Below are 27,157 nucleotides of genomic sequence, written 5' to 3' on the forward strand. Positions count from 1 at the left end.
AGTGCCTCCTCCGCCCCTTTTCGTCTGTCATCTCAACGCCGAGCAGTTCCGTATTCTGCTGCTGTACTTTTTTTCATGTACAGTTACCCCGCATCACGTACACTGTATGTGTTCAGAACGTACCGTCACCAACATGGACTCGTGATATTTGGGAAGGTAAGAGATGGGCTTTGAGCGACGAGACTGAGGGCTGAGCCGGCGGGTGGCATTGCGTATCGTTTTTCACAAGGTGCATATCTATCGTAAAGTTTCGACTGGGATAAGAACGCGATCATGTGTCACATCTCAAGTTCCTGCGCGTGTGGTAGCTAGAGGGGCGACTAGTTGATGGTGAGCATCAGCGCTAGTTATTTTGTCAGGCCAATAGTGATCGGAAAATGTGAGGGGTGGCCCTTCGGAGAGGAAAGTGACACTCGAACCAATGGCTGCAACTTCGTTTGCAAGTCAGTTACTGCTGTTTGGCTACAGTGTTTCTGATTACTCGCCATATGCAGTCCGGGCAGTTCAGTGTTACATTAGATGACATAAAGTGTCATGCGGTTGATTTCCTGTTCACGACGAGGCGTGAAGCAGTGTTGTCACTGCGTAGCTAACAGACAGTTCTGATGAGAATATCACCACAGATGACAACACGGAAGATTCCCTATGCAAGTGATTATGTAGTGACTGTTACCTCCGAGGCTAACTTACATTTAGGCTACAATTCTAAACAGGTCGTGGCTGTTGTACCCTACGCTAAATGGTCTTTGACAACTTTTATAGCATTTTGAGCAATGTATGTTGTCGTAAAATAGGCCTGCAATCTATTAAAACAACTGGTTAGAAACAACAAGACTTTTTAAGACGATGTTGCGGGAATGACAAGCTGACTCAGTTTCGCAACAGAACAGTGGCCTACGTTTAGCCACATTGCTAATACACTCCACTAACTAACGAACCAATATTTTTAGATCCAGTGGCAGAAAGAGAGTTTTGTCATTTGAATGAGACGTCTTCAACTCTGTCTTAAAGTGGCCATCACTTTCGTTTTAAAGCGCAGGAGGCGGGACTTACAAGAACAGTACCATGCACCTGTATGCTTGGAAGAGGCGCATATGAACTTTTTTTTTAATGAGGTGTTTTCCCTATCCCTGTATGTTTTAAAGTGTTCTATGTTTAACCCTCCTGTTGTGTTCGTTTTATGTTTACTAGTTTGGTGTTCCCGGTCAAAAATGACCGCTGGATTATAACTAGTTATAAATCCATAGTAACACACATTATCATCTAATGTTGTGATAGACCTTTGTATCAACGTCTAGGCCTATTCTATTGAATATAACCAGTTTTGTTCTTCCATTTGCTATTTATGGCCTGCAGGCCTCACTGACCTGAGCTCATGCAAGTCAGAAAGGGGAAGATTCTATTGGGGAAAGGTTCCAGTGGCATAGAAGCAAAGAGGCGCTGTGAGGGTGTGTGTGTGTTTTAATGTACAGAAGCACATACAGTCCATTTCATCAATAACTATGTGCCTGGACTCAATTTTATACACTGACCATTTTCTCACCCATTCATTTCTAATGGCCGGTCATTTTTGACCGGAAATACACATGGGTGTTCTAAAGTTAAATAAAACATTCAAATTGTTATAAAATTATCAAAATTTGGTTTGTGTGTTCAGATGCCCTGTGTTAACAAAGTCAAGGAGCCTCATGGTAGTCAGAATAAGTTAGCAATATTTTTGAGAGAATTGTCACATTTGACCGCGAACACAATGGTTAAATATATATATTTGTGTTAATTCCATAAAATATCTGAAGGCACCTGTCTGAATCCTAGGCTATACAATGCTTAAAAAAATTAAGAACAAGTATTAGAACTAATCATACAACTCTTATTTTCTCTGCATCATCTCTGTGCTGACCACAAGACCAAGAGGGTGAATATGCTTTCTACTTGGTACCATGTCCCTGACCGTGCTTAACATGAGGGCCCTCCATGAAGCATCCCAACGGAGAGGCAAAGTAACCTCACTCCCATGAGAAGTACACCACCACCCACCACCACCCCAACGCACTGAGCTCAACATCCCATCCTGCGGGTCGCGAGGTCCCCCACCTCATCCCCACCCACGCCCTGTGACCACCCAAGATGGCCACTGCCCATAGGAAGCATCTCGTCAAGGACTTCAACCACTTCATTACCTGCTACGTGTGTAAAGGTTATCTGATCAAACCCACGACTGTCACAGAGTGTCTGCACACTTGTAAGTTGTAAGCACATACACACACACACACACACAAACACACACACACAAAGAAATGTTTCCTCTGTAATGCTTACTGAAGCCAGTTTTTTCTTTCAATAATCTGCCATTAAAATTGCTTTGAGTCTTCCCACCTTTCTCCCATTGCCTGTTAATTGGCAGATGTGGGGGTGAGCAATCTTACAATTGACACCTCAGGAGGGAGGAGGGTGAACATAGTCATCTTCAGGTTCAGTCACCATGACAACAAATATCCTCTTTCTGCTGCATTGATGGTCTGAGTGATTGGATCCAAACCCCCTGTTTGTTGTGGGTTATCTAGACAGGGAGCCATCACAGTGAATTGTCTCACTAATCCAGAAAAATGGTTCTGTAACTCAGGACTTTGTCTAAATGGCCCTGAGGTGCATCAGGGGAAATTTCAAGAAGTAGTCTATCCTCTTGGCTGTCAGGGTCCGTTAACAACCGATCTGTCCTTTTTTCTTCTAATGGAGTCTGGCTATAACACCAGCGTTAGGAAAACAGAATGAGTGAATGGCTGGATGGGTGGATGGATGGACTGACTAAGAGCATTTAATACATTGTTATCTGCTTTCTGCATTGTGTCTGTCGCCATCAAGGTCTGTAAAGACCTGAAATGTCCTTCTCATCTGATGGAATCTGGCTATAGCGGCAGCATTGGGAATGCTAACATCTTGGATGGATGGATGGATGGAAAGATAAATAGATAAATAGATGGATGGATGGATAAAACATTCATTGTCGTAGTCTGTGGACCCCCTGAAATAGCTTTGGCCACCCTCTGGCCACCCCAAGGGTAAAAGTCTAGCACTAGTCACTGGATAAATGGTTGGAAGGATGGAGCGATAAATAGATGGATGGATGGATAAATGGTTGGAAGGAATGATGGAATGATAAATAGATGGATGGATGAATGGATGGATAGATGGAAGGATTGATGGAACAATAAATTGATGGATGGATAGATTGATGGATGGATAGATGGTTGGATTATTGGAACAATAAATAGATGAATGGATGGATGGATAGGTAAAGAGCATTTATTTGTTCATATCTACTGTCGTCTACATTATCCACCTCCTTTGTTAAGCCAGCAGGAGCAGAGGCCTGAAGTTCCCCTGATCTAAACGACATGTGGCAGCTATGCTACTCTGCATATACGCTATTGCATAGGTCTGCCAGTGGCGTTCCACAGCCTGGCAAGTGAATGTATACCAGGTCCTGTAGGGCTTGGCTTGCCCTATATTTCCGCACCGCACTCCAAGCTGACCTGATTGTTGCTGACATGGTTCTGACGTAGTAAACACCAAGTCTGTGGTTGTGTGACGAGAGCGCTGCTTGGATTACAAAGGGAAGAGTGGGGGTAGAGCTATAATGTGTCATCTTTGTGATTGTCTGTCATATCACAGGAGCTAAGGATAGGATGGAATGTATAGAGAGTAAGTGTGTGTGTGTGTGTGTGTGTGTGTGTGTGTGTGTGTGTGTGTGTGTGTGTGTGTGTGTGTGTGTGTGTGTGTGTGTGTCTGTATGTGTTGTGTATGTGTAATGTGCAAAGGTAAATGCTTATTTGGAATACCTGTCGGTTGTTGTTAGTATCTGAGTCTGGATGTGTCATTCTCTTGTATTTGCAGTTGTCTTGCAATGTGTTTGTTGTTGTTCTTGTTGTTATGTACATGTGACTGTGCTTCTGTATATGACTTTGTATTTGTGTGTGTGTATATGTGTGTGCGTACATTTGTGAGTGTGCCAAAGAAAGTAAGCAGGGGATATGTGTGTGTGTGTGTGTGTGTGTGTGTGTGTGTGTGTGTGTGTGTGTGTGTGCGTGTGCGTGTGTGTCTGTGACAGATAGAGAGAGATGTTGAGAGTTGGCTGCTGCTGTTGGCTGCAGGAATGTGATAGTTGTTGTTGTGGTGGCCAGCCCTGTGTGTGTGTGTGTGTGTGTGTGTGTGTGTGTGTGTGTTTGTGTTCCGCCCGGTGCCCACTCACTGTTTATCAGCCTGCCAGCTCGCAGTTTTCAATTTCGCTCCTCAATCAGACGCCTTCACTCCAACCCCCCAAAAAAAGGCCTTATTCCCCATGGCTCTGTGCAAACCTGCAAACCTCACAGCCAACATCACATTCAGAAATATGCACAAACCTGAATATCCCTGTCTTTTCCTACTCAAAACTTTATCACCTCAAAAAAAGAGTTCAGTTTTTTAAGAACAGGTCAAGTGGCAATACTGTAAAGACCATCCCAGGGATACAAAAAGTGTATTTGTAATAAATAAAAAGGCTTGGGAATGGTGGTTCTGGTCTGTTTTAAACCTCAAAGCTGTAATCAATTGTAGGGTTTTTCTAGTACAGGTCAAGTGTCAGTGAAAAGACCATCCAAATACATAGCAGTTATAAACAATGATTAGTTTTATTGTTGCTTGATTCAGCTACAGCTTCTGGGAATGGTGTTAAGTTAACACATGTGGCATTTTGGACAGCTTGCCATGTTGGAAGGACAGTTGTAGTGTGGCTGCCATATTGGCCGGCACACACAGATGGCTTTTAGCAAATGTTTTTAACGTTAGGCCATGGCGGCTGGGGGAAGAACGTTGATTATTGAAGGACACTGCACAGTCTCGCGTGGACACAGTCAATGTCCGGGAGCATCGCACATCTTGCCAAATGGTCTTGGATGTTAATGAAAGGACCTAGTATGCATGCCTGTGATGTGTCCTTTTGAAGCTGATGTCTGTGTCTCTTTCTCTCTCTCTCTCTCTCTCTCTCTCTCTCCCTGTTTGCCGCTTGCCCCCCTCCATTTTCCACCCCACAGTCTGCAAGAGCTGCATTGTCCAGCACTTTGAAGAGAGCAACGAGTGTCCCAAATGTGGCATCCAGGTGCACGAAACAAACCCTCTGGAAATGTTGAGGTAAATGATGTTGCTCACTGCAGATGCTGTCCAGTGTCATTAATACACAATACAGTAAAGCCATGTGTATTTTAAGTGCACAGTAGGGCTGCAACCAATGATTATTTTCATAGTCGATTAATCTGACTATTATTTTCTCGATTAATCGATTAGTTGTTTGATCAATAAAATGCTAGCAAATGGTGAAAATATCTTGCATCATTATTTTCCAGAGCCCAAGATTATGTCTTCACATGCCTTATTTTGTCCACACACCAAAGATATTTAGTTCACTATCATGGAGGAGTAAGTAAAGGTGAAAATATTCAAGTTTAAGAAGCTTCAATCAGAGAATTTTTATGTATTTTCCTTAAAGAATGACACCAACCGATTAATTGATTAATCGTTGCAGGCCTAGTCCACAGCACAGACTTCTAAACTGCGTGTTTGATTGTATAGAGAGTAAGTATGAAAGTGTAAGAGTGTAAGCTTATGATTGAACAGTCATGTGAGTTTGAGATGAAGATGTCAGTGGTTGATGACTAATGTCCTCTTTTTTTTGCATATTATCATGTTAATCATGTTATGAGGGGGAAACAGTGGGTGAAAAGTGCATCAATAAGGTCCCTTCTGTCCATTTCCAAGCAGGTTTGAATTAAGCAATTTCAAACCTTGACAATGGTCTTCAAATGTACCCGAAAAACCAAATGAGCCCAAACGCATCTGTCATCACCCCCACAAACACACACACACATACACACATAGACAGACACACACTAAAGACACCCCTCACTTTATTTACAGCCCCCAGTATGCCTGACTGCTCCTCTTAGTCATCTGATTACAGCAGCACAGGGACAAGGAGCTGGAGATGGGGCTGGGGGCACTTGGGGAGGGGGGGGGGGCAGTTGTGTAAATGTGATCCGGGCTAGGCCTAGATCCAGACAACAGCTGGAGGGCAGGGCAGGAGCCAAAGCCTCCGCCGTCAGAGAGAGAGAGAGAGAGAGAGAGAGAGAGATAGAGAGAGAGAGAGGACAACTGAAAGTGAGAGAGAGGGAGAGAAAGAGACTGTGTTACTTGATGCACAGGTGCCGAGAGAAAGAGAGAGAGAAGGGAAAGAAAGAAACAGAAAGAAAGGGGGAGAGAGAAGAGTGGGGAAGAGTGGGATGAGAGAAAAGAAGGGAACAGGAGAATAGAGATGGAATAGATTGCGCGGGAAAAAGAGAAACAGACTCGTCTAGCAGCTGGACTCGATGCTGATCTGGCCGGATCACATTCAGAGACGGCTGCTATATGTATGTAGGGAGCGTACTGAACAACTGAACAGAGAGAGAGAGAGAGAGAGAGAGAGAGAGAGAGAGAGAGAGAGAGAGAGGACAACTGTGAGTGAGAGAGAGGGGCAGGGAGAGTCCTTTAGACCTTCTTGGGTGCTTTCCGATCTACATGGTTCCAAATTCATTCTAGTTCACTATCATAAACCATTCATTTTTTTAAATTAATATAGGCCATTATTAATGACAAATAAAGAAGCCTAAAGTTCTATCTTTTTGATATGATGTTTTTGTTGAATTTTGCATCACATATAAACGAATGAGTTTGTTTTTCGCTTAATCTTTTGTATTGATCTCATGGTTTAGAGTTCCCGAACAGTACTGAGGCATGACTCAGCATTACTATACTGATCTGCACATACATTATTGTTGTAAATGACTTGTTTGTAAACAACTTGTAATAATGGGTATTGTTGTAAATAGTGTATCATTGTGTGATCAAGTGTGTTAAATTGTGCCATTCAAGAAATATTAAATATTATAACATTGTGCATATAATGTAGTGTTCATAGTCACATAGTTTTGTGCTATATGATAAAACAACAAAAGAATTTTATTTTTGAAAATGTTATTCATTTTGCCAAGAGAGTAATTATAAGTTGTTGTTCAACGTTTTCTAATCTGAAGTGGAATTGGCCTTGTCTTGATATGATAGACAATGTATCTCAGAGCGTCTGGGCATTGTCTCTTGCCCAGCTAGCATTCCTTCATTATCATCTGTTTTTCTCTCTCTCTCTCTCCTTTTACCAACTGCTTTATCACAGGCTAGACAACACTCTGGAGGAAATCATATTCAAACTTGTCCCCGGACTCAGAGAAAGTAAGCCTGCATACACTGCATATTATTTTTGTAGTGCATGCATTATGTATTGTGTTTATTGCTTCGTAAATCAACAGTGCAATTCTGTATGTGCCGAAGGAAGTGGTGCTTTTGAGCAGGGGATGTGTGTGTGTTGTGTTTGTGTGTGTGTGTGTCTTTGTTTGTTTGTTTGTGTGTATGTCTGTCTTTGTGTGCACCCCTGTCTCTATGTGTATGTATGTCTGTTTGTTTGTGTTTGCGTGTGAATGTGTTTGTTGGTTTATTGGTTGTTTGTTTATTTGTATCTGTGCCTCAACATTATCGATACCTTTTCCCAACCCATTTGTTTACCACCCAGGTGAACAGCAACAGGAGATGGAATTCTGGAAAAGGAATAAGTCGAGAGAAAATGGAGAAGGTAACCTCCAACCATGTGATGTCCATTTTAGAAGCATCCAATATGGAACTCCTGTTAGGGCAGGACCTACTGATAAATCCACCAGACCCATCTCTCTCTCTCTCTCTTTCTCACTCTCTCTTTCTCACTCTCTCTCTCTCTTGCTTTCTGTTTCTCTCTTTCTCTCTAACTCTAACCCTACACACACACACACACACACACCATATCCATATCACAGACACATTCTTTGAGAATGAAAGTGTTTGGTGGAAACTGTTGTCCCTACGGTAGAAGTTATATTTCCTGTATTCCAAGTAGAGAACAATTTTTCAGATTGTAAAGCTATAAGTGGTATTCCTGCAATGAGCCGTGATCATTGCTACCTTTACTGTAGAAGCCCTTAGTTTCTGTTTTGTTGTGAATCTGTTTCTGTGTCTTGTTTACATAATATATAGATCTAGTATATATGTCTATATAGCTCAGTCTATTAGACTATTAGTCTCAGACTCCTTTTGTCTTAGTCTGAATATAATATAACCTGTGTGCTGTGTCTGTGTCTGCTGGGCCTGTCTCAGTCATTGCTCCCATGATAAAGATATTTATGGATTCTTTATTTATCTGAATTTCACTGTTTGGTTTGGAGTTGAGCAGCCATGATGAACCACTGCATGCGAGTTTCTTGGTGTGTTTGTGTGTGTGTGTGTGTGTTCTGTTGGGGGGGGGACTCTTTATTGGCTGTCTGCCATCACAGGTCACAAAAAATACCTAATCATTGCTTTGCCCTTCCGTGTGTGCATGTGAGTGTGTATGACAAGAGACAGAGTCACACACATGCACAGACACACACACACACACACACACACACACACACACACACACACACACACACACACACACACACACACACACACACACACACACACACACAGACAGACAGACAGAGAGTGGTAGAGGAAGAAAGAGGGAACACATTACTTCATTATTTGTATGTGTGTGTTTGAGAGAGATAGAGACAGAGAGGGAAAGTGTGTGTGTGTGTGTGTGTGTGTGTGTGTGTGTGTGTGTGTGTGTGTGTGTGTGTGTGTGTGTGTGTGTGTGTGTGTGTGTGTGTGTGTGTGTGTGTGTTTCCTGACCCACCTGATTGAGGTTAACTGTATGTAGTCCCCCTGGGCTTGGGGCTGTTGTTCAGAAGTGCAAAAGTGTGGCCTCCATTCTTCCATTGTTTGGGTTCACCGCCCCCCAGAGAGGCTACATGCCCTGTTAGTGGCCTGCTGAACAGACATCATAAACACACACACACACACACAGTCATGCACGCACACATACACACACACACATTCACACACGCACACACACACACACCCGCGCACGCACACGCACACTCACACTCACAGAGAGAGAGAGGAGGATTTCTTTGAAAGCATTGTTACTTGACAATCTTCAACAACCGATCAGTAGCAATAAAAAAAAACTGCTGTAGCTACCTCAGTGATGTTGTGCGAGAAGCAGAACTAAAAGATTTTGTAAGGCCTCGTGCCTGTTTTAGTTGTGAGCTAGTCAGGCACGTAATTGTGACCCATTAGTTGTGTTTACACAATCTGACTGACATTGGCAACCCATCATATTGTCAATAACTCATGTAGTAATAATGTAATGTAGAGTAATCTGATCATATAATCATATATTCAGGTTTGTTCTTTCCCCGTTTGTTTTACTGTGAAAGGGCTGAATGGATGTATTTGAAGATTGCTCAAGTGCTTTCATGTTTCTGTGTGTCAAGGATTTGTTATGATGTTGGTTTGGTTTGCCAGTATTCTGAGAGTGTGTCACCCACAGTAAGCAGTCACTGGGTAGCTGCTACTGTGAGAGTCAAACACTTCTGCAGAAATGGCACACACACGCGTGTGTGTGTGTGTGTGTGTGTGTGTGTGTGTGTGTGTGACATGTGTTATGCCACTTTCTTATGTACTTTGTGTCCTGAGAGGACATGAAGTGCTGAATAGCCAGTAGAAATACAACAGCACTGATAACACTTTACACTGTTTCACATCTCAGTCTGCAGGAGCTTTCTTTAACTGAGAAATGCTGCTAAATTATCTGCTAAACTTTAAAGTTAAGATGTCATTCCTGTCTCTTGTGTGTTTTTGTCCTGTAATGAAGGCTTTTAATCATGTCCAGTTTGTTGTTGTGTTCAGGTAGACATTTAATTACCGCTGTCTGAGAAAGAACCTGCTAAAACAAGGACATTAACTTCTCCCCCGATTGTTTTGAATACATTAACAGTACATGTTGTTGTTGTTGTTGCGCTGTGATTCATTTACAATCTCTGAGCACTATTTTATCTGGTTGTTTTGGCCTGCATTTTTACTCAAAAACCTGGTGCTTTTGCACCTGAGAAGTAACCTTGAAAGTAGTAATTCACTTTTAAAAAATATTTTTCATCATTGCCTTTGCCTTAGTTGAATGAAGACAAACCCCTGGTGCTCTTCATAATGTTTGTGTGAACACGAATTTTCACAGAAGATTTGTATAAGATTTGTATTTGTATCATTCCGTGTGTTATTTTGGGCTCAGTTGTGACTGTCACTAGTATTTGGTGATGTAGAAAGTAAACCCTTAATGGTTCCTTGGATTGTCTAAATGAAGCCATCCGTGAAAGTCTCTGAAGGCATAAGCTTTATTGGACTTCACCCACCATCGCCTCACAGCTGTGGTTTTGTAAAAAAAAAAAAAAAAAAAAAGGACATTGTAGAATGTTCTGGAGTGTCTCTAGAACCTACTCTAGACAGATTCTATAGAACCTCGTAACAGTCCCTCTCTTTCTTTGGGAGAACTCTGGGCCCCGATACAAGGACATTTTTCTCCTCAGAGTGCCTGGGACTCTTGTGTGTAGAGCATTCCGGAATCCTACCACCAGCTGCAGAATGCCACTCGTTGCGACCCTTGCCAGACAAAATTAGACCAGCAAATGCGCCCCCGTTGAAAGATCTGGGGAGAATTTCCTCTGTGGCCTGCTATTAAACGCATTGCATTAGTGGGGGGTTAAATACATTTTTTTCCCCAGCAGTGCCATCCAAACTCTCTCTCTCTCTCTCTCTCTCTCTCTCTCTCTCATTCACTCACTCACTCACACACACACACACACACACACACACACACACTGGGGGAAACCAAAGAGAGATGACTTAAGTGTGTGCAGCTGTGACTAATTTTTAGTGATTGGATAATTACCTTCAGTATTAATTTTCTCCGATAGCACCCCCCCTCCCCCCCAGTAATTCTTCTGGTCGTTTTGGGGGTGAGGGGGCTGGAGGTGGTATTGCAGTTGAGAGAAAGAAAGAAGGAAGCAGAAAAAATGGTAGGAAAGAAAGAGGGAGAGAGTAAAGATGGCGGAGGAAGGATAGAGAGAAATAGGTGGTTGGGGGGGTAATGATTTGGGGAAGTGAGGGGCGGTGTAGGCAAGAAAAAGCAGGATGTAGAGAGAAAGAGAAAGTGAAAAGAGAGTGAAAGTGCTTGTGGTTGAGCTCAATCCAGTTCAAATGTTGCCTCTCCAAACAGCATGCAGGGTCTTTAATTTGTGGCGTGTCTTGCAGCCACTGTAAGGAATTATTTTGGGGGAAGATCTTTGTAGAGGCTGAGGTATTTCACTCTCTCAATAAGCATCTTGTTATACTCACTTAGGGTTTTGGGTACCAAGGTTGCACACATACTGATAGATGGTCTTGATTTCAGATTAGGGCTGTAACGATATGCGTATCGATACCGAAATCGCGACACTCATCCACAAACCTGTGTCAAAGGCTGAATCGTGACACACCCCCTTCAGTGTTTCCTGCAGCTTTGCAGTTTACGGGGGCGCACTTTTCTTTTACTGTCTCTGGGCCGCACAAGCAACACACATTAGCTTTTCTGTTGTTTAGACATGGTTATAATCACTTAAGGTATCCAAAGTGCATAATACTCCACTGTACTTCATTCAGTTCTTTATGCCAAGTGCCTCCAACATGACCATGCAGCTGGGTTACCACCCAGAACATGACGTCTGTGCAAACCCCTAATAACAATGTTTTCCAAGACTCAAAAGGGCCTGTCCCAAAGAGGAAAAGTATTACCTTGAAACTTAAACACACGTAGGGAAACTGAACAGTTCAACCAGTAGACTATGACAAGATAGCCCACTATGCTACTTTGTTTACAATATTTCCAGGCTTCAACCAGACAGCTGTATTAAAGAGATAGAGTTGTAATAGAAATAGTAGGCTATAATCAGAAATTCAGTATTTTCTCTTTTTATATCAGGATATAGTAGCCTGGCGGGCCATCCTATATCATTAAAATGTATAGTCTGGAATCGAATCATTCACCTGCTTAATCCAAGGGGCGGGCAGAGAATTGTCTTTTAAACTGCCTAGGCATGCAATAGGCCAGCGCTACGACCATATCCATTATCCGGTCGGCAAACGGCAAATACATCCTTCTTGAAAGGAATGACTTAAGTGCATTGTGTTGATCTACTTTCAAAGAAAAGCACAAGTCCAACTCCTCCAAAGTTGACGCCAACGCCGATTCAAACAACCGCCGGCTCTTAGTTCGCCATAGCCACCTTCCTTGTTGTTCACCGTCGCGGGATGTCGTTATCCTGTTAAGCCCGCTTTAAGACTCTCTAACGAAATAGAGCTGTGATTGGAGAACATCCACGGTGTTAAGCCAATAGAAATTCCTATGGTTCGATACTAGACGTACAGGCTGAGCAAATTAATTTGCCGCCGCTAGGGTGCGTCTAGATTTCTAGGCTAAGGATATAGTATAATACAGATACAATAATATATTTTAATCCTCTGGTGTTCCAAGGTAGACAATTGAAATGTTATTTAATAAAAAGTGTTTTTTGTTTAAAAAAACAAATAAAATATCGAGGTATGTATCGAACCATGGGTCAAAAATCGTGATACAAAGTTTGGTGTATCCTTACAGGCCTATTTCAAATACAAACTCAGCAAAGTTTGCTGAATCAAGCAAATTGTAATTGTAAAAAAGCATATCATTTACATGGTCACTTAAAGGAGAATTCCGGTGTGATATTGACCTAAAGTGTATTGAAACATGATGCGAAAGTGTGAGCGTATGTCTCATAGCCCATCTCTGCTTGTCCCCTGCACTCCAAAATCTGAAGCTAGTTAGCCGATGCTACCAACAGCTTTTTCAATAGTGGTGCTTCGGCATCGGGCTAGCCATGCAAATAAATCACTGTTTTACACCCATTTACGAGGCTCAATGTATCTCCACACTTCATTGGTAGACTTCGAGGGGCCCTGACATTTAAAAGCGAGACATTGAGAACTTTGAAAAAGCACTGGTAGTTTACTTACAAGGCGATTTATACAGACAGTATCTTCATGAAGTTTAGCGTTTGCAGCCATCTTGAATTTAGTCCGCGATAAAGTCGAAAGCAATGAGTAAGAATGAACAGGTATGATATAAGGGATCAGATTCCAAAAATAATTCAGTGGAATTCCAGTTTCTTCCAGTAGCAGCAAGCAGCAACTGGAATCCATGCATTTCCACTGAATTATTTTACATTGAGCCTCGTAAATGGGTGTAAAACAGTGATTTAATATACATTGAGCCTCGTAAATGGGTGTAAAACAGTGATTTATTTGCATGGCTAGCCGATGCGAAGCACCACTATTGAAAAAGCTGTTGGTAGCATCGGCTAACTAGCCAGATTTTGGAGTGCAGGGGACAAGCCGAGATGGGCTATGAGACATACGTTCACACTCGGTATCATGTTTCAATACACTTTAGGTCAATATCACACCGGAATTCTCCTTTAAGCTGTTTACAGAGAAGAACTGTTCACTCAAGAACTTACAAATAACCTCACCCAACCACCACAAGTCGTCCATGTGTTGTCTTGACTTTAAAAGGCCCTTCATTTGCGGGATTGTTTTTTAAAAATAGTGTTAATGGCTTCATATCTTAGCTGTTGATTTTTATATGTGTTTACACCAAACTTCTCTGATCCCACAACTATTAGACGGCTGCCCCAGGGCCAAGAGAGCTCGTCTGGACGAAGATGAAGAGGAAGATGATGGTACTGATAAGGACTATCACCGTAGTGACCCACAGATCGCCATCTGTCTGGACTGCCTGCGTAATAACGCCCAGGTCGGAGAGAACACCGTCAAGGTCAGCCCACCTGCAGATCTTCCCTCATCTCTGCTGTGTCTATAGATAGATATAATAATAATTCTTTATTTCAGATCCAGGGGGATCCATATCACAATAAAAAACAAAGAGTTAAAAAATACAAATATATATGCATATACACAATACATACATACATACATACATACATACATACATACATACATACATACATGCATACATACATATATATATATATACATACAGTTAAGAACAAAATTATTCATACCCCTATGAATAATATTGATTTAATGTTGGTTTTCTCTTGACCAATATTTTGTTTGTTCTGACTGAAAATGGCATTGCCACATGCTAAAAGGCTGTAAGACAATGTGGTAGAAACATGAAATCAAAAAATGAAGCGTTTTTATCTTTTTTTAATATTTTTATGAAAAATAGCGTGTCAAAAATTATTCATACCCTTTTTAAACAATCACTGGAAACATCTTTATTTGCCATCACAGCTCTCAAAATGGTTCATATAATACCTACCAAGCCTCTTCATGTCTCCACAATGATTCTAGACCGCACCTTTTTAGCAGCAATCCAGGTTCAGGCAGGCAATCCAGGCAGGAACAATTATTTGCCATCACTTTGGCCTTGTGCTCACTTTTTTGACAGATTTAGGTCTGGGCCACTGTAAAATGTTGATATTGTTCTCTGTTTACCATTTCTTGCCTTATTTGGCTGTATGTTTTGGATCATTGTGTGGTTTAATGGTCAAATGCCGCCTATTGGGGCAGGTCTCTCAGCACACTGATCTTTTCCTCCATCTCAATCTTATATGTTATTATTTCTTATTTCTATGTAGCCTCTTGTTTTAGTGTTACCATTAACTTTGAGAAATGAGTGACATAATTTATTTCTGGCCACTATAGATAGACAAATAGATTGATAGACATGATTAATTCATTCATTTATTCATTCAATCTTTATTTATTCTCGGAGGTTCATTGAGGGTAGTCCTCATTTTCAGTGAAGCCGAGATTACACAGTAAGAATGGAATACAAGAGATATAGTTTAATAATTGTGGAAAATAAAACAAATAATAAGATAACTTACATACCATTATAAAGGAGGAAGGGAAATAAACATACAGAAAATATTAATAATAAAATAATAACAATAATAAAATAACATTTACATAAAACAGGTACAATTTGACATAGGAAGGTTTGTGATTACAGATCTGAATTGATTATAGGAAAGTAGAGAGTTCATTTTTATGTTACATTGGAGATTATTCCAGGAAGTAGGGGCACCATAACAAAAGGCTGACTTTCCCAACTCAGTGTGGATACGAGGAACCTTGAGCATCAAACAGTCATTTGATCTGGTCTGATAGGGACCAGAATTCCAAACAAGCATGTTTGAAATATAACCTGGTAATTTTTCAACAATACCTTTGTACATAAAGAGATACCAATGATTATGTCACCTTTCAGTCAAAGATGACCAACCCACTTTACCATAGAGGACACAATGATGAGTGCTATAGCCATCACCAGTAATGATCCTCAGGGCAGAGTGGTAGACTCCAGGGCTTTAAGTGAGCAAGCAGTAGCATTTCTATAAATCACATCACCATAGTCTAAAACTGACATAAAAACTCATACATTCCATAGGGAGGTTGGCTTTGTTTCTGTAGAAGAAACCAATTTTTTGTCATGATGACATGGTGATTGATAGATGCAGAGATTCACATACAGACATATCTTGAATTTCCCCTTCAATCAATAAAGTTGATTGATCAATAAAGTATCTATCTATCTATCTATCTATCTATCTATCTATCTATCTATCTATCTATCTATCTATCTATCTATTACTGTGCAATACAATACAATACACACATACATACTGGTATTTCAATGGACTTATTCATTCATAATTATGACCACCATAGCCTCCAAACAGGTCTAATTCAGTTTCAATTGCAATGCTTAGTTTTTAGACAATGGTATTGTTGAGATGACCAGATGGGCATATTATCAGACAAACCCTTGAGGAGACAAATGTTTGGATCACACTCCCCCATCCACTCGTCTCTTCTGTCTTTATGATTATGCCATTGGTGTTCACTGCTCAACTGGTTGCTAGGATATCTTGCTTAGCGATAGACCTTGAAACCCTTTCCTCTTAGCATGCCCCAGAATCATATGGGGTGATATGAATGAGTAGTAAACTCACCCGCTCTTCAGATTGTGAGGTGTGTGTGTGGGTGACATTGTTTTTTTTTTGTTTTTTGTTATTTTTTTTTTTTTTCAAATGTTCATTTATTCTCTGTCCTTGAAAAGAGGTCAGAGAGACTGATGGAAGCAGTAATCTACAGGTATTCATTTGCCCAGGTGGTCGTTATGAAGTTATTTTTGCCATCATAATTCCTCTTCACAATGGCACAGCATCAAGATGACTTACAGGGCCAATGGAATGCAGGGATTAGGAGGATACAAGGATACAAGGATACAAGGAAGTTTATTGTCACATGCATATAGTTACTGGAAGTAAGAAATGCAGTGAAATTATGTCTGGTGTCAGCCTATTTGTGCAAAGTGGGGGTAGCAAAAGTGCAGTAGAAGAGGGGTTTAGTAGATTAAGTGGCAAAGGGCTGCATAAGAAAGGTGGGGGAGGATTGGAATTGGGGGCACCAACAAGGAGCACCCAAGAGCAACAGGGGCAAGGAAAAACTCCCTTACCAAGGAAGAAACCTTGGGCAGATCAACGGCTCAAGGGGCTAACCCAACTGCCAGGGGTCTTGGTGTGTGTGTTGGGGGGATGACATGGGAGATGGGATAGTGTGCTGTGTATGTGGGGAGAGGGCAGTGTGCAATATGTGTGTTGGAGAAGCTTCCTGATGAAATAATGTGCTGTGTATGTAGGGGAGAGGGGGGGGCAGTGTACTGCAAGTATGGTGAAGGGACTTACTATTGCAAGCAGAGTACTGTATGTATGATGTATGTGAGTGATGAAGATGTGTGTGTGGGTGGGAGGAGAGTGTAGCAGTGACTGTGTGTGTGTGTGTGTAGTGTGTGTGTGGGTAGGTGGGGGCAGTGTGCTGTAAGTATGTAGAGGATGTGTGTTGGAGAAGATCCTGAAGACAATGTGCTGTGTATGTAGGGAGGGGGGGGGCAGTGTGCAGCAAGTAGAGGAGGCTTACTGTAGCAAGCAGTGTGCTGTATGTATGTGAGGTGATGACAGTGATGATGTAAGTGTGTGTGTTTTTTGTGTGTGTGTTGGGGATGGGGGGTGGGGTGGGGGGTGGTGGGGGGCAGAAAGGCTAGGCAATCAAGGACATGGGTAGATGGAGGAGAAATCAAAAATAATAAATAAAAAGTTCTATGGAGATGTGCAAAAGTTAGAGAAAGTCAGATGTGTGTGTGTGTGTGTGTGTGTGTGTGTGTGTGTGTGTGTGTGTGTGTGTGTTTTGATGTGTGATGAAATAAGAAAATAAATAAAAGGTCTGTAGCATAGGGTGAGGGATGTAAAAGTGCTAAAAGTCTTGTAGGTGTGTGTGTGTATGCATAGAGCTTTCCAGTAGAGACATTATGCAGAACAGTGACATTGGACAACATGTTCTTATCCAGCGTGTATGATCACTACCATACTGGGCTGATGGAGATGGTTAGGTTATTGTATTTGGCAGAATAACCAAAGGTACATTTCAGTACACAATGCACTATAGTGAACCATATTGAGGTTATTGACTATAGTGTAAGTAAGACTTCGAACACAGCTAGACTAACGTACAACAGGAAAAACATTTGCTATATTCGACAATTTCACTATTTCAATACCCAGTGCACTATAGTTAATGTTATAAGGTTATTGACTATATAGTGGGCTATGTAGTGAAATAGTGAAGACTTTGAACACAGCTACTGTTTTTGAAAAAACTATTGTACATTTGAATCTTCTTTTGCTGGTTATTGCTGTTGTCTATTAATGTTGTTGATGTTGTTGTTGTTTACTCCATAGGGCTTAATGAAGAAGTTCATCCGCTGTTCCACGCGAGTCACTGTCGGAACAATTAAGAAGTTTCTCAGTCTGAAGCTGAAGCTTCCGAGTTCGTACGAGGTAAGATGGCAGTGCTTTCTCCTCTCTCGTGCTACCCTTACACTTTTCCAGATACTGTACCTCACGGCCATTGGTACCTCACTGGTACAACATAGATATAACATATAAAATGTATGCAATGATAAACAGTGTGGTCATAAAGATGGAGGTGCAGATATGGATACTTTTAGTGAATTTACATAGATTCTGAGGGGCTGGGATTTTTTCTTATGTGGTTGAAAAGCAAGAAATGACCGCGATTTTGTGGTATATCACTTTAACAACCCCCCACCCCCCCAAAAAAGAAAAAACAGTTCTGATTGCAAGTTATGGATTATGAATTTTGTGCCGCGATTACACCTAATTCCCAATTACACTTAAGACAGCCACAGCAACAAAGATCACAGGACCAAATGCTTCACACAGCCATTTCACTGGTACACAATAGATAGATAGATAGATAGATAGATAGATAGATAGATAGATAGATAGAAAAACTAACAAAACTAAATACTAAATATACTATATAAATTAAATCTAAAAAATCCAGTGTGCTTGAGGGTGATCAAGCATGAGACGCTTGTAGTGACAGGGCCTGTAGTTCTGTGTGCATAGTGAGGTGCTCAAGAGAGTGAGTGTCATGGTGAAGGTGCAAAAGTAGTCCAACAGTAGTCCTGTAGTTCTGTGTGTATGGTAAGGTGCTCAAGAGAGTGAGTGTCATGGTGAAGGTGCAAAAAGTAGTACTCAAGAGAGTGAGTGTCATGGTGAAGGTGCAAAAGTAGTCCAACAGTAGTCCTTTAGTTCTGTGTGTATGGTAAGGTGCTCAAGAGAGTGAGTGTCATGGTGAAGGTGCAAAAAGTAGTCCAACAGTAGTCCTTTAGTTATGTGTGCATGGTAAGGTGCTCAAGAGAGTGAGTGTCATGGTGAAGGTGCAAAAAGTAGCCAGCATAAATAATATGGACAAATAGGGGAGTAAAGTATAATGTAGACAAGGTAATATAAAAAACTATAAAAAAAACTATGTCAGTGCAAGAACAGGTTGAGGTAATAGGGTTACAGCCATTCAGTATTGTAGCATATTACATGTACTGTATGAGGGGCAGCCGTGGCCTACAGGTTAGGGCTTCGGGCTTGTAACCAAAGGGTTGCCGGTTCGTTCCCCGACCAGTGGGAAAAATGTGAAGTGGTTGAGCACCGCTCTCCCATGCCCACATCTTGTGTGCTTCACCTAACTGTGTGTTCACTGTGTGCTGTTTGTGTTTCACTAATTCACGAATTGGGATAAATACCAAATTTCCCTCACAGGATCAAAAGAGTATATATACTAATACTTATAAGTTTGAAGTTAATCTTTATACTAACACTGATTTTTTATGAATCATAAGTATCCCTCTGAACAGTGAATACATCTTCTTATTCCTAAATAGGAAACTGAACCTTTGACCCAGTTGGTGTAAGCATCACCATGTGTCAGTTAAGCTTCAAGAACCTCCTAACTGATATCAATCTCAAGAGAGTGCTATTGCTGTTGAGGTATCCTGTCTTGTTGAGCTATTCTCCTGCAGAGGTGCTAATTCCTATAGCATTGTTTTGCCCAAGGCTCTGTTAAAGCCTCCTCTACTTCCCTTCCCGCTGAGACACATACAGTTATAGCAGTTGAAGCTCTCCTCTCTCATCAGGCAGGCCAGGGGAAAGAGTGTGTGGCCCTGTCTCTCTTACTTCACTTTACTGCATGAGAGTGTTATAAAAAGCACAGAGGCCTTAGGATATGCACTGCACTTCTGCATTCGTTGCCCAGTAATGAGCATAATCTGTGGTTGTGATGATATCCAAAATTATTTAAGCAACAAGCCCCGAGAGGCTGTAGGTTCTAATGATTTTAGGACAGCTAAGGGGCGTTGTTAAGCCAGACACAAACTAGAACCTATGGCCTCGCGGTTCTTATTGCTTTTCTAAAACGGTTACTAATATTCCTGGCAAGATTTCATAAAATAAAGGCACAGCAACAAGACATTTTATGATTTATTCATAGATCTTCATTCTTCCGCCAAGAAATATATTACTTCTAACAGAATGGTTGCCAAGCAACGCAGAGACACAGTAACCCTAACATTTGTATCAATTTGTGGCGCAGTAATATATAATGCAATTCAGTCAATGTGAAGGGTTCACCAATCATAATCGAGGAATGGAACTATCTGTTCTAGAAAGATATGTAATCTATGTATTAATATATCTATAGTTATGCCAATATCTACATGTTTACTCCTGTCCATATATCCTTGTGTATGCTGGACAAATATACATCGATGATCTCCTCATCTCCACAGCTAGACGTTCTATGCAACGGTGAGATCATGGGAAAGGACCACACCATGGAGTTCATCTACATGACTCGGTGGCGACTGCACGGGGAGAATGTAAGCTGTCCGCCAACAAGGAGTGAACGCTCTCTGCTCCTTCTCTCCTGTTTGCCTGTCTAATCCCTGCTGCCATCATCTCATGGGTGGGGAGGTGGTTGGCCCCCCGACTGCTCCAGAACTGTGACATCATTTTAAGCCGATCAGCTTAGACTTTACTGTTGCTTTTTATTTGTTACGGTACGAGGAGGTTAGGGACTGTTAGGAAACATTTGCTTCTAAATGTCTTTTTAACTGTTCGAAACTGGTGCTGATTGGAGACACTGGCATTGAAGCTGTCACTGGACATAGAAATTAAGATTTGTTTATGTCAAGACAAACCTGTTAACAAAAGCAAATAACACGCAGCAGTTTTGGTCTATAATATTTGGCTTGCGCTTAATTCTTATTTGCAGCATTATAAGTTCAATTGTCTAGTTACACTTCATACTACTACTACTACTACTACTTATAATAATAATAATAATAATCATAATAATAATAATAATAATAATAATAATAATGTAGGAAAGAGCTATTGACATTACAAAGAACATTTATCAATATGAAAGCGTACAGTTTATGCAGACTATACGGGAACAGATACTGTGGTTTTCTTTCACTAAAAGGAAGAAAACAAACCAGCAGACCATACTGTACTCTGGGTCTGAAGTGATTACTTCCTGTTCGCCCATGCCCACAGTGTCAAAGGTCATATACAGCGTTCGAGGATATTGATATTTCCATATCTGCAGTGGTTTAGGCCATGGCAAGCCTCCAAACCGCCAGTGATCTGTAGCTGCTCACTGCATTAAAGGTGAAGAGGGGTGGAGAGCATACAGATAATGTTTAGCTTTCAGAACACACAGTCACAGAGTGTTCTGCTAGCTTTAAATATGGACCTCAGCATCACTTTACCCCTCCAGGTCATGAATTACATTATTAGATCAATGGAGCGTTCTACTTGTCTTGTGAAGAGCTGTGTAATAAATTATTAGATCCAGCGCCCTCCACATTTTTGGCACCCCTGGTAAAGATGAATAAAATCAGCTATAAAAATCTACTTTTGGTATTTTATCTTGTGTTTACGAAGAAAACAATAAGGAAAAATCTTGAAGCTTGAAGTAAAACAAATTTATTCTGAGAAAAAAATATAGATAGATAGATAGATAGATAGATAGATACTTTATTGATCCCCAAGGGAAAATATATTTTTAAAACTAAGATAAACACCAAAAGATGATTCCATTTATGATTTTATGATTTACTCATCTTTACTAATAAATGCGGATGACACTGATGGATAGATGGATAGATGGACAGACAGAATGTGCACTAAACACAGTCCTGGTTCGGTAAATGGAAACAAACACACATAGTGGTTCGGACCACATAAAGTCAAGTCGTAAGTCATAAACAGTTCCAGCCAATCAGCTTGTTGGTTGTGCGTGTGTGTGTGTGTGTGGGGGGGTAATTTGCATGGCTGTCGAGTTCAAATATCAACAACTTTTCAGCAGAATTGCTGACAATGATAAATACAACATAGAAGCCGACACACTATGATGGGTTTTGCTGCAGCCCTGGCGCCGAGGGAATTAATTGCAGTGCTGGTGACGGTCACTTTTAGACAAGCCGATGGGGGAATGTTGTTGTGAAAGGTCACAAAGGGGGGTAACGACTGTATCGATGCTATAGAAACAGCCGTCGAGAGGGCCGTGAGGAGGCCAAACAGCTGACCCCACAGGGGGTATCTCTCTCACGAGGTGCTGCTGCCTCTCTGCCCTGAGAATCTCACACTCGCTTACAGCGATGTGTGTTGATGAAAAGACTGTGTAAAGTATCTCATCGCATGCTTATCGTGGTGGTAACAGATCCAGTTTGTTAGCGCCCAGGCTGGTGTGTCCTAGTTTGACCAGCACGACGGAACACTGACCTGATTTTCGTGTTTTTTTTTTCTCCTCAAAACACAACATATATGTTATGTCTACACCGTGAAGCGAGACATGTTTATTGTGTAAATACAGGCAAGGACAATATAATTTCAAAAAAGATGAGAATGTATTAAAGATTTGATTTTCCACTGTATACTGAGAAACGCTGAAGCAAAACTAGTGTTAAACAACTGATATTAACTTCTAGCATGTTTCTTAGAACCTCTCGAGGACTTCATCTATTCCCACATCCCCTGCACATCTCTTTGTGTTTTCAGTGCAAAACTCTACTATGGCGTTATTTTAACATCCGTATCTTGTCATAAATTAATGTGGATATTGGTCTACATTCCTGCTGAGGCAAGTAAATGAAATATTCACATCAGTGTGACAGATCCACCATGCTATTTAAAAAGGTGAAGGCAGGAGGCTCTGTGTTAGACACTTAGCTCCCTAAGTGGAGAGATCCCTATGGCTTTAGTGTCCAGCGAGAAAAGAAAGACCTGCAAAGAGGGGGAAGGTTTCTCTTTTTCTCTCTTTCTCTTTTTCTCTCTGTCTCTTTCTTTTCTTGGTACAAATAAAGCTGAAAAAGGAATGAAGGCTATCTGAGGTTGGTAATGAATTCCCTTTCGGGGCGAAACGGCACAGGAAAGTGGGCCAGTATCGTTCATTGTCGCCACCTCATTTCCTCTCTCTTCAGGTGAAGTGCTGAAATGTCCTTCCTCTAGAACTCTAAAAATAGGGCCCAGTCTGGGCTTGGTGTGACTCACCTGCACACACACACACATTCGCTCACACACACACACACACACACACACACACACACACACACACACACACACACACACACACACACACACACACTGACACATACTTCTCCCACATACACATATCGTTCCCACTCTCTCAAATCTGAACACACAGGTACACATGTTCCCCCTCTATTACATTTCTGAACACACACATACCTGCCTGATCTCCTCGGCACACTTGGAAGCATTGCCTTGCTTTGCCTTGCCTTAACTCTCTCTCTCTCTCATTCATGTGCACAAAACATATAAACTAAAAAACAGACCACATACACACACTAACACACTCGCAAACTCTTGTGCGATAGACTTACTGACATTTTCTCACACGGTCACACATGGTCTCTCTCTCTCTCTCTCTCTCTCTCTCTCTCTCTCTCTCTCTCTCTCTCTCTCACACACACACACACACACACACAAACATGAACACAGAACTTTTGTTGACAGGGTATAGCTCTTCTTTGCATGACCCGATCTCGTGCGCATCGGTCAAGGGAGAAGACGCATTTTGAGTTTTTCTCGGGACCGGATGAAGGTGTGGGGATTAGCTTGTTGCATATTGTGGGCAGCTGTGGCCCACTGGTTAGCACTCTGGTCTTGTAACCGGAGGGTTGTCGGTTCGAGCCCAACTACTGGGCGTGGCTGAAGTGCCCTTGAGCAAGGCACCTAACCCCTCACTGCTCCCCGATCGCTGCCGTTGTAGCAGGCAGCTCACTGCGCCGGGATTAGTGTGTGCTTATGTTCACTGTGTGCTGTTTGTGTTTCACTAATTCACCGATTGGGTTAAATGCAGAGACAAAATTTCCCTCACGGGATCAAAAAAGTATATATACTTATATATATATACATATTTCTGATGTCCTGACGGACTCCTCCGGTTACTCCGCTCCGCTTGCGCTTCGATTTACAGGTGACACGTGTTCTCCGTAGGTCTAAAAATAGGCGAAACAGGAGTCAGCAGAGAGCAACCTCAAACTTAACCCCTGGGGCTTTATTAGTAGTGATTTATTGACCAATATCAAATCATTTTTAAACATTAAACATGGTGTATGGGCATCATTTTATGTTGTGGTTATATATAATTTAAACACCAGTAATATACATTTCAGTATTTAGTGACATTTTTATCTGGAACTGCTCTATCAGTGTTCTAGTTCTTAACCCCATGACTGTGGCAGAGTATGTATCTTTTAGTGATTAAGACACAGTAAAATTAGTGATACTCTCCTGGCTACTTCAGGGTCAATGTCTGAATGTGTGATCTGTTTTGCTACTTCTTTGAACAGAATTGGCTGATGTTATTTGATGGATTCTGATTGGCTCTCAGCTTTTTGTTGTTCTCAAAATTGCTCTAAAAATGATCCGCAAAGATATCGTTCTTCATATCATTATCATTATAGTTAATGTGTGGACGTCATCATTCATATTGGCTAGAACGATACTTCTTTGTTGTTAGCGTTATAGGTATCGTTATTGACGTTATTGTGATGCCATTGCCTGTTATTATATTATTTATGGTAATGCAGATTTATAAGATTGATTGTTTTCAATGCCATTTATCTATCTCTTTCCATAGGCCTACCCCATGGTACTGGAGTACAGGCCACGGATCGACTTCGGTTAGCCAATGAAAATAAGCCTGGAGGCCACTTCTGCACTAACTTCAGCCCATTGGTCGACAGCACAATGAATGGACACACCCACCAAGTGGAATCAGAACATATTCTCACACATGTTTTACTTCCTGAGGCCTTGACCTGAGACTTTTCTCTTTAATGTTTTTTTATGTATATTTTTGGATTTCCAGTATGTCGAATTCCAGCAGTTTTTTTTTTTAAAATCCATCTCAGTTGGACAGAGGGAACAGAAGAACTGATAATGGAATTTGGGAGAAGAAACCCATCTCACATCACAATGGAATGGTTTGATTTTGTTTTTAATTTTTCACTGTTTTATTTTTTTACATTTGTTTATCTTTTTGCTCCATGCAGCACACAACACGAGAGAAAGAGAGATGGAATGGCCTCACAAGATAATGTTATCATTACATGGCCAGAGTTGTTCATCACCAACCAGAGCCAGTGGTGGCAGGTTATGTGTTTGGTCTGAGATTAGCATCGATGCCGCTAGCATAGCGCTCAAGTATCATGTCCAGATGCGTCTGCTCAGCGTTCTGTCTGTGATCACAGTGCCTTTCTCTTCTGGTAACTTTTCCTATGGATACCTTCAATGTATCTCAAGTAATTCCCAGCTTGTTAGTCACAATGACTGTGTTATGGTATATAGCCTACTACAGTACATATATCCAGTGTGTATTCACCCACATCTGCATTATCTCAAGTGCACTCAGACAAAGTGCAATGACACCATATGTCTCATGACCTTACCATTACAAGTGCCATATTCTATCAGTGTAACACTTCATAGAAAGGTGCATACTGTATCCAAAGGTTAATCCTTTCAAGTAGTAATAGCTATATACAGGCAGCATAATGTTATGGTAAGCAGTACTATACAGGGAAGAATGCAGTAAAAAGCATTGTGTGTTAATTTTAAACACATGCCTGACAGCATGTGTAAGCCTGAAATCCATGTTTATGTATGTTATGAAGTACTGCTTTTGTGCCTATTTTGCATCATTTGAGATGCTGAAAATGCTTCTAGGTGTTCAAAGGGTTACCCCTTTTCGGTCCAACAACCCATGATCTATTTTGTGTTTGTGTTGCCTCTTGTCGATCTTTTGCATTGTTGTCAGACCCAGAGGAGTCAGTTGCCACCATCTTTGGCCTTAATTATAACTACAGCATTCATGACTTCCAACAAAGACATTAACTCACAAAATGTCAATAATCTCTTCTCTACATACAGTAGAACAATTGCTTGAATGCTGGGCAACATCTGCCCGTGGGTTAAGCAGAAAAAACACCCAACACCAAACCCTTGCTACATGTAATTGCCTATTCCATAGCACTCCATTCCACCATTAAATCAGTAACACATAGAGGACTTGATAGGAACCAATACTATGTGGCAAATGGAAGCCGTTTTGAGTTTGTTTGTAAAATACTGGGATGTCTGACACTCCGTCTGCACTATGACCTTGGATTTGTACTGTTTGTATATATAGGTGATCTACAAAGAGGCATGCTCTGATGTCCTAGTGGTTGATACCGTTGTGTTACACTACTGCAGAAGATGTTTTTTGTTGAAAATGCTGTAGTAGTGGTTTGAAATGTTTGTCTTTACCCCCAAGCGCCTATGTTTCTACTGTTTAGCTTCTGAAGACTTTTTTTTTTTTTTTCCATTTTATTTCTGTTTTCACTGTAATGGGCATTTTGGTCAAATTAACTTGAAATGCCTCGTTAGTATTCAAGAGGTGTGAAGAACTGTCCTACCTTGATTTAATGCCTATAGGTCTCCCAGATACTGAAGTTCTTAGCAATACATTGCTGAAATAGGATTTATTTGACTTTGTTGAGAAGTGCTCAAGGTACTCAAAGACAAACAGGATTCAACATCAGTTTCAGTAATACTTCATTCACGTGTGGCATGACTGACATTTCCACCTTGTTAAGCTTTGATAACCAGTGTCATGCATGTCATGTCAAGTTCATGTCATCTTAGAAGTACTAATCATGTCTAAAGGAATTATGGAAAGATCCAGATGATTCTTCTGAAATTCATTATCACTTTCCGAACAGGATTTATATGTACATTCTAAAGGCCCATTCACACCAAGAACAATAACGATAACGATAAATATTGTTAATATGAATGACGATGTTCACACATAAACTATAACGATAACGATATGAAGAACAATATCGTTGGGGATCACTTTCAGAGCGATTTTGAGAACGATAAAAGGCTAATAGCCAATCAGAACCTATCGAATTTTAGCCGTCACATTCATTAACACAAGGAGAGACTTTGTTTATTGTTGTTGAGTGTGAACACTTTTATCGTTATGGTTAAAGTTATAGTTATCGTTATCATTCTTGGTGTGAATAGGCCTTAAGATGTACCATGGTTGAAATGCTGTTAGTTGTTTGTGCCAAATAGCTACAAAAATGGCTCATAATGTG

At 41.1% G+C, this 27,157-nt stretch overlaps 1 protein-coding gene across 3 annotated transcripts; it reads left to right on the plus strand.

The window, feature by feature from the left end:
• pcgf5b (polycomb group ring finger 5b) lies at positions 1 to 26,886 on the plus strand. 3 transcript variants are annotated; one of them, XM_048233842.1, is made up of 9 exons: positions 1 to 156; positions 1,907 to 2,242; positions 5,070 to 5,166; positions 7,241 to 7,296; positions 7,634 to 7,693; positions 13,710 to 13,861; positions 17,856 to 17,954; positions 20,264 to 20,353; positions 24,649 to 26,886. In XM_048233842.1, the coding sequence occupies exons 2-9, from the start codon at positions 2,128 to 2,130 to the stop codon at positions 24,694 to 24,696; spliced, it is 717 nt and encodes a 238-aa protein (XP_048089799.1). In that variant the 5' UTR covers positions 1 to 156; positions 1,907 to 2,127; the 3' UTR covers positions 24,697 to 26,886. The 3 variants fall into 3 exon arrangements, with proteins under 3 accessions (XP_048089799.1, XP_048089800.1, XP_048089797.1); XM_048233843.1 differs by having other exon boundaries at positions 20,268 to 20,353; XM_048233840.1 differs by lacking the exon at positions 24,649 to 26,886 and having other exon boundaries at positions 20,264 to 20,735.
• The last annotated feature ends 271 nt before the right edge of the window (positions 26,887 to 27,157 follow it).

Source organism: Alosa alosa, chromosome 22 (assembly GCF_017589495.1).
Source record: "Alosa alosa isolate M-15738 ecotype Scorff River chromosome 22, AALO_Geno_1.1, whole genome shotgun sequence".
Taxonomy (NCBI): Eukaryota; Metazoa; Chordata; class Actinopteri; order Clupeiformes; family Clupeidae; genus Alosa; species Alosa alosa.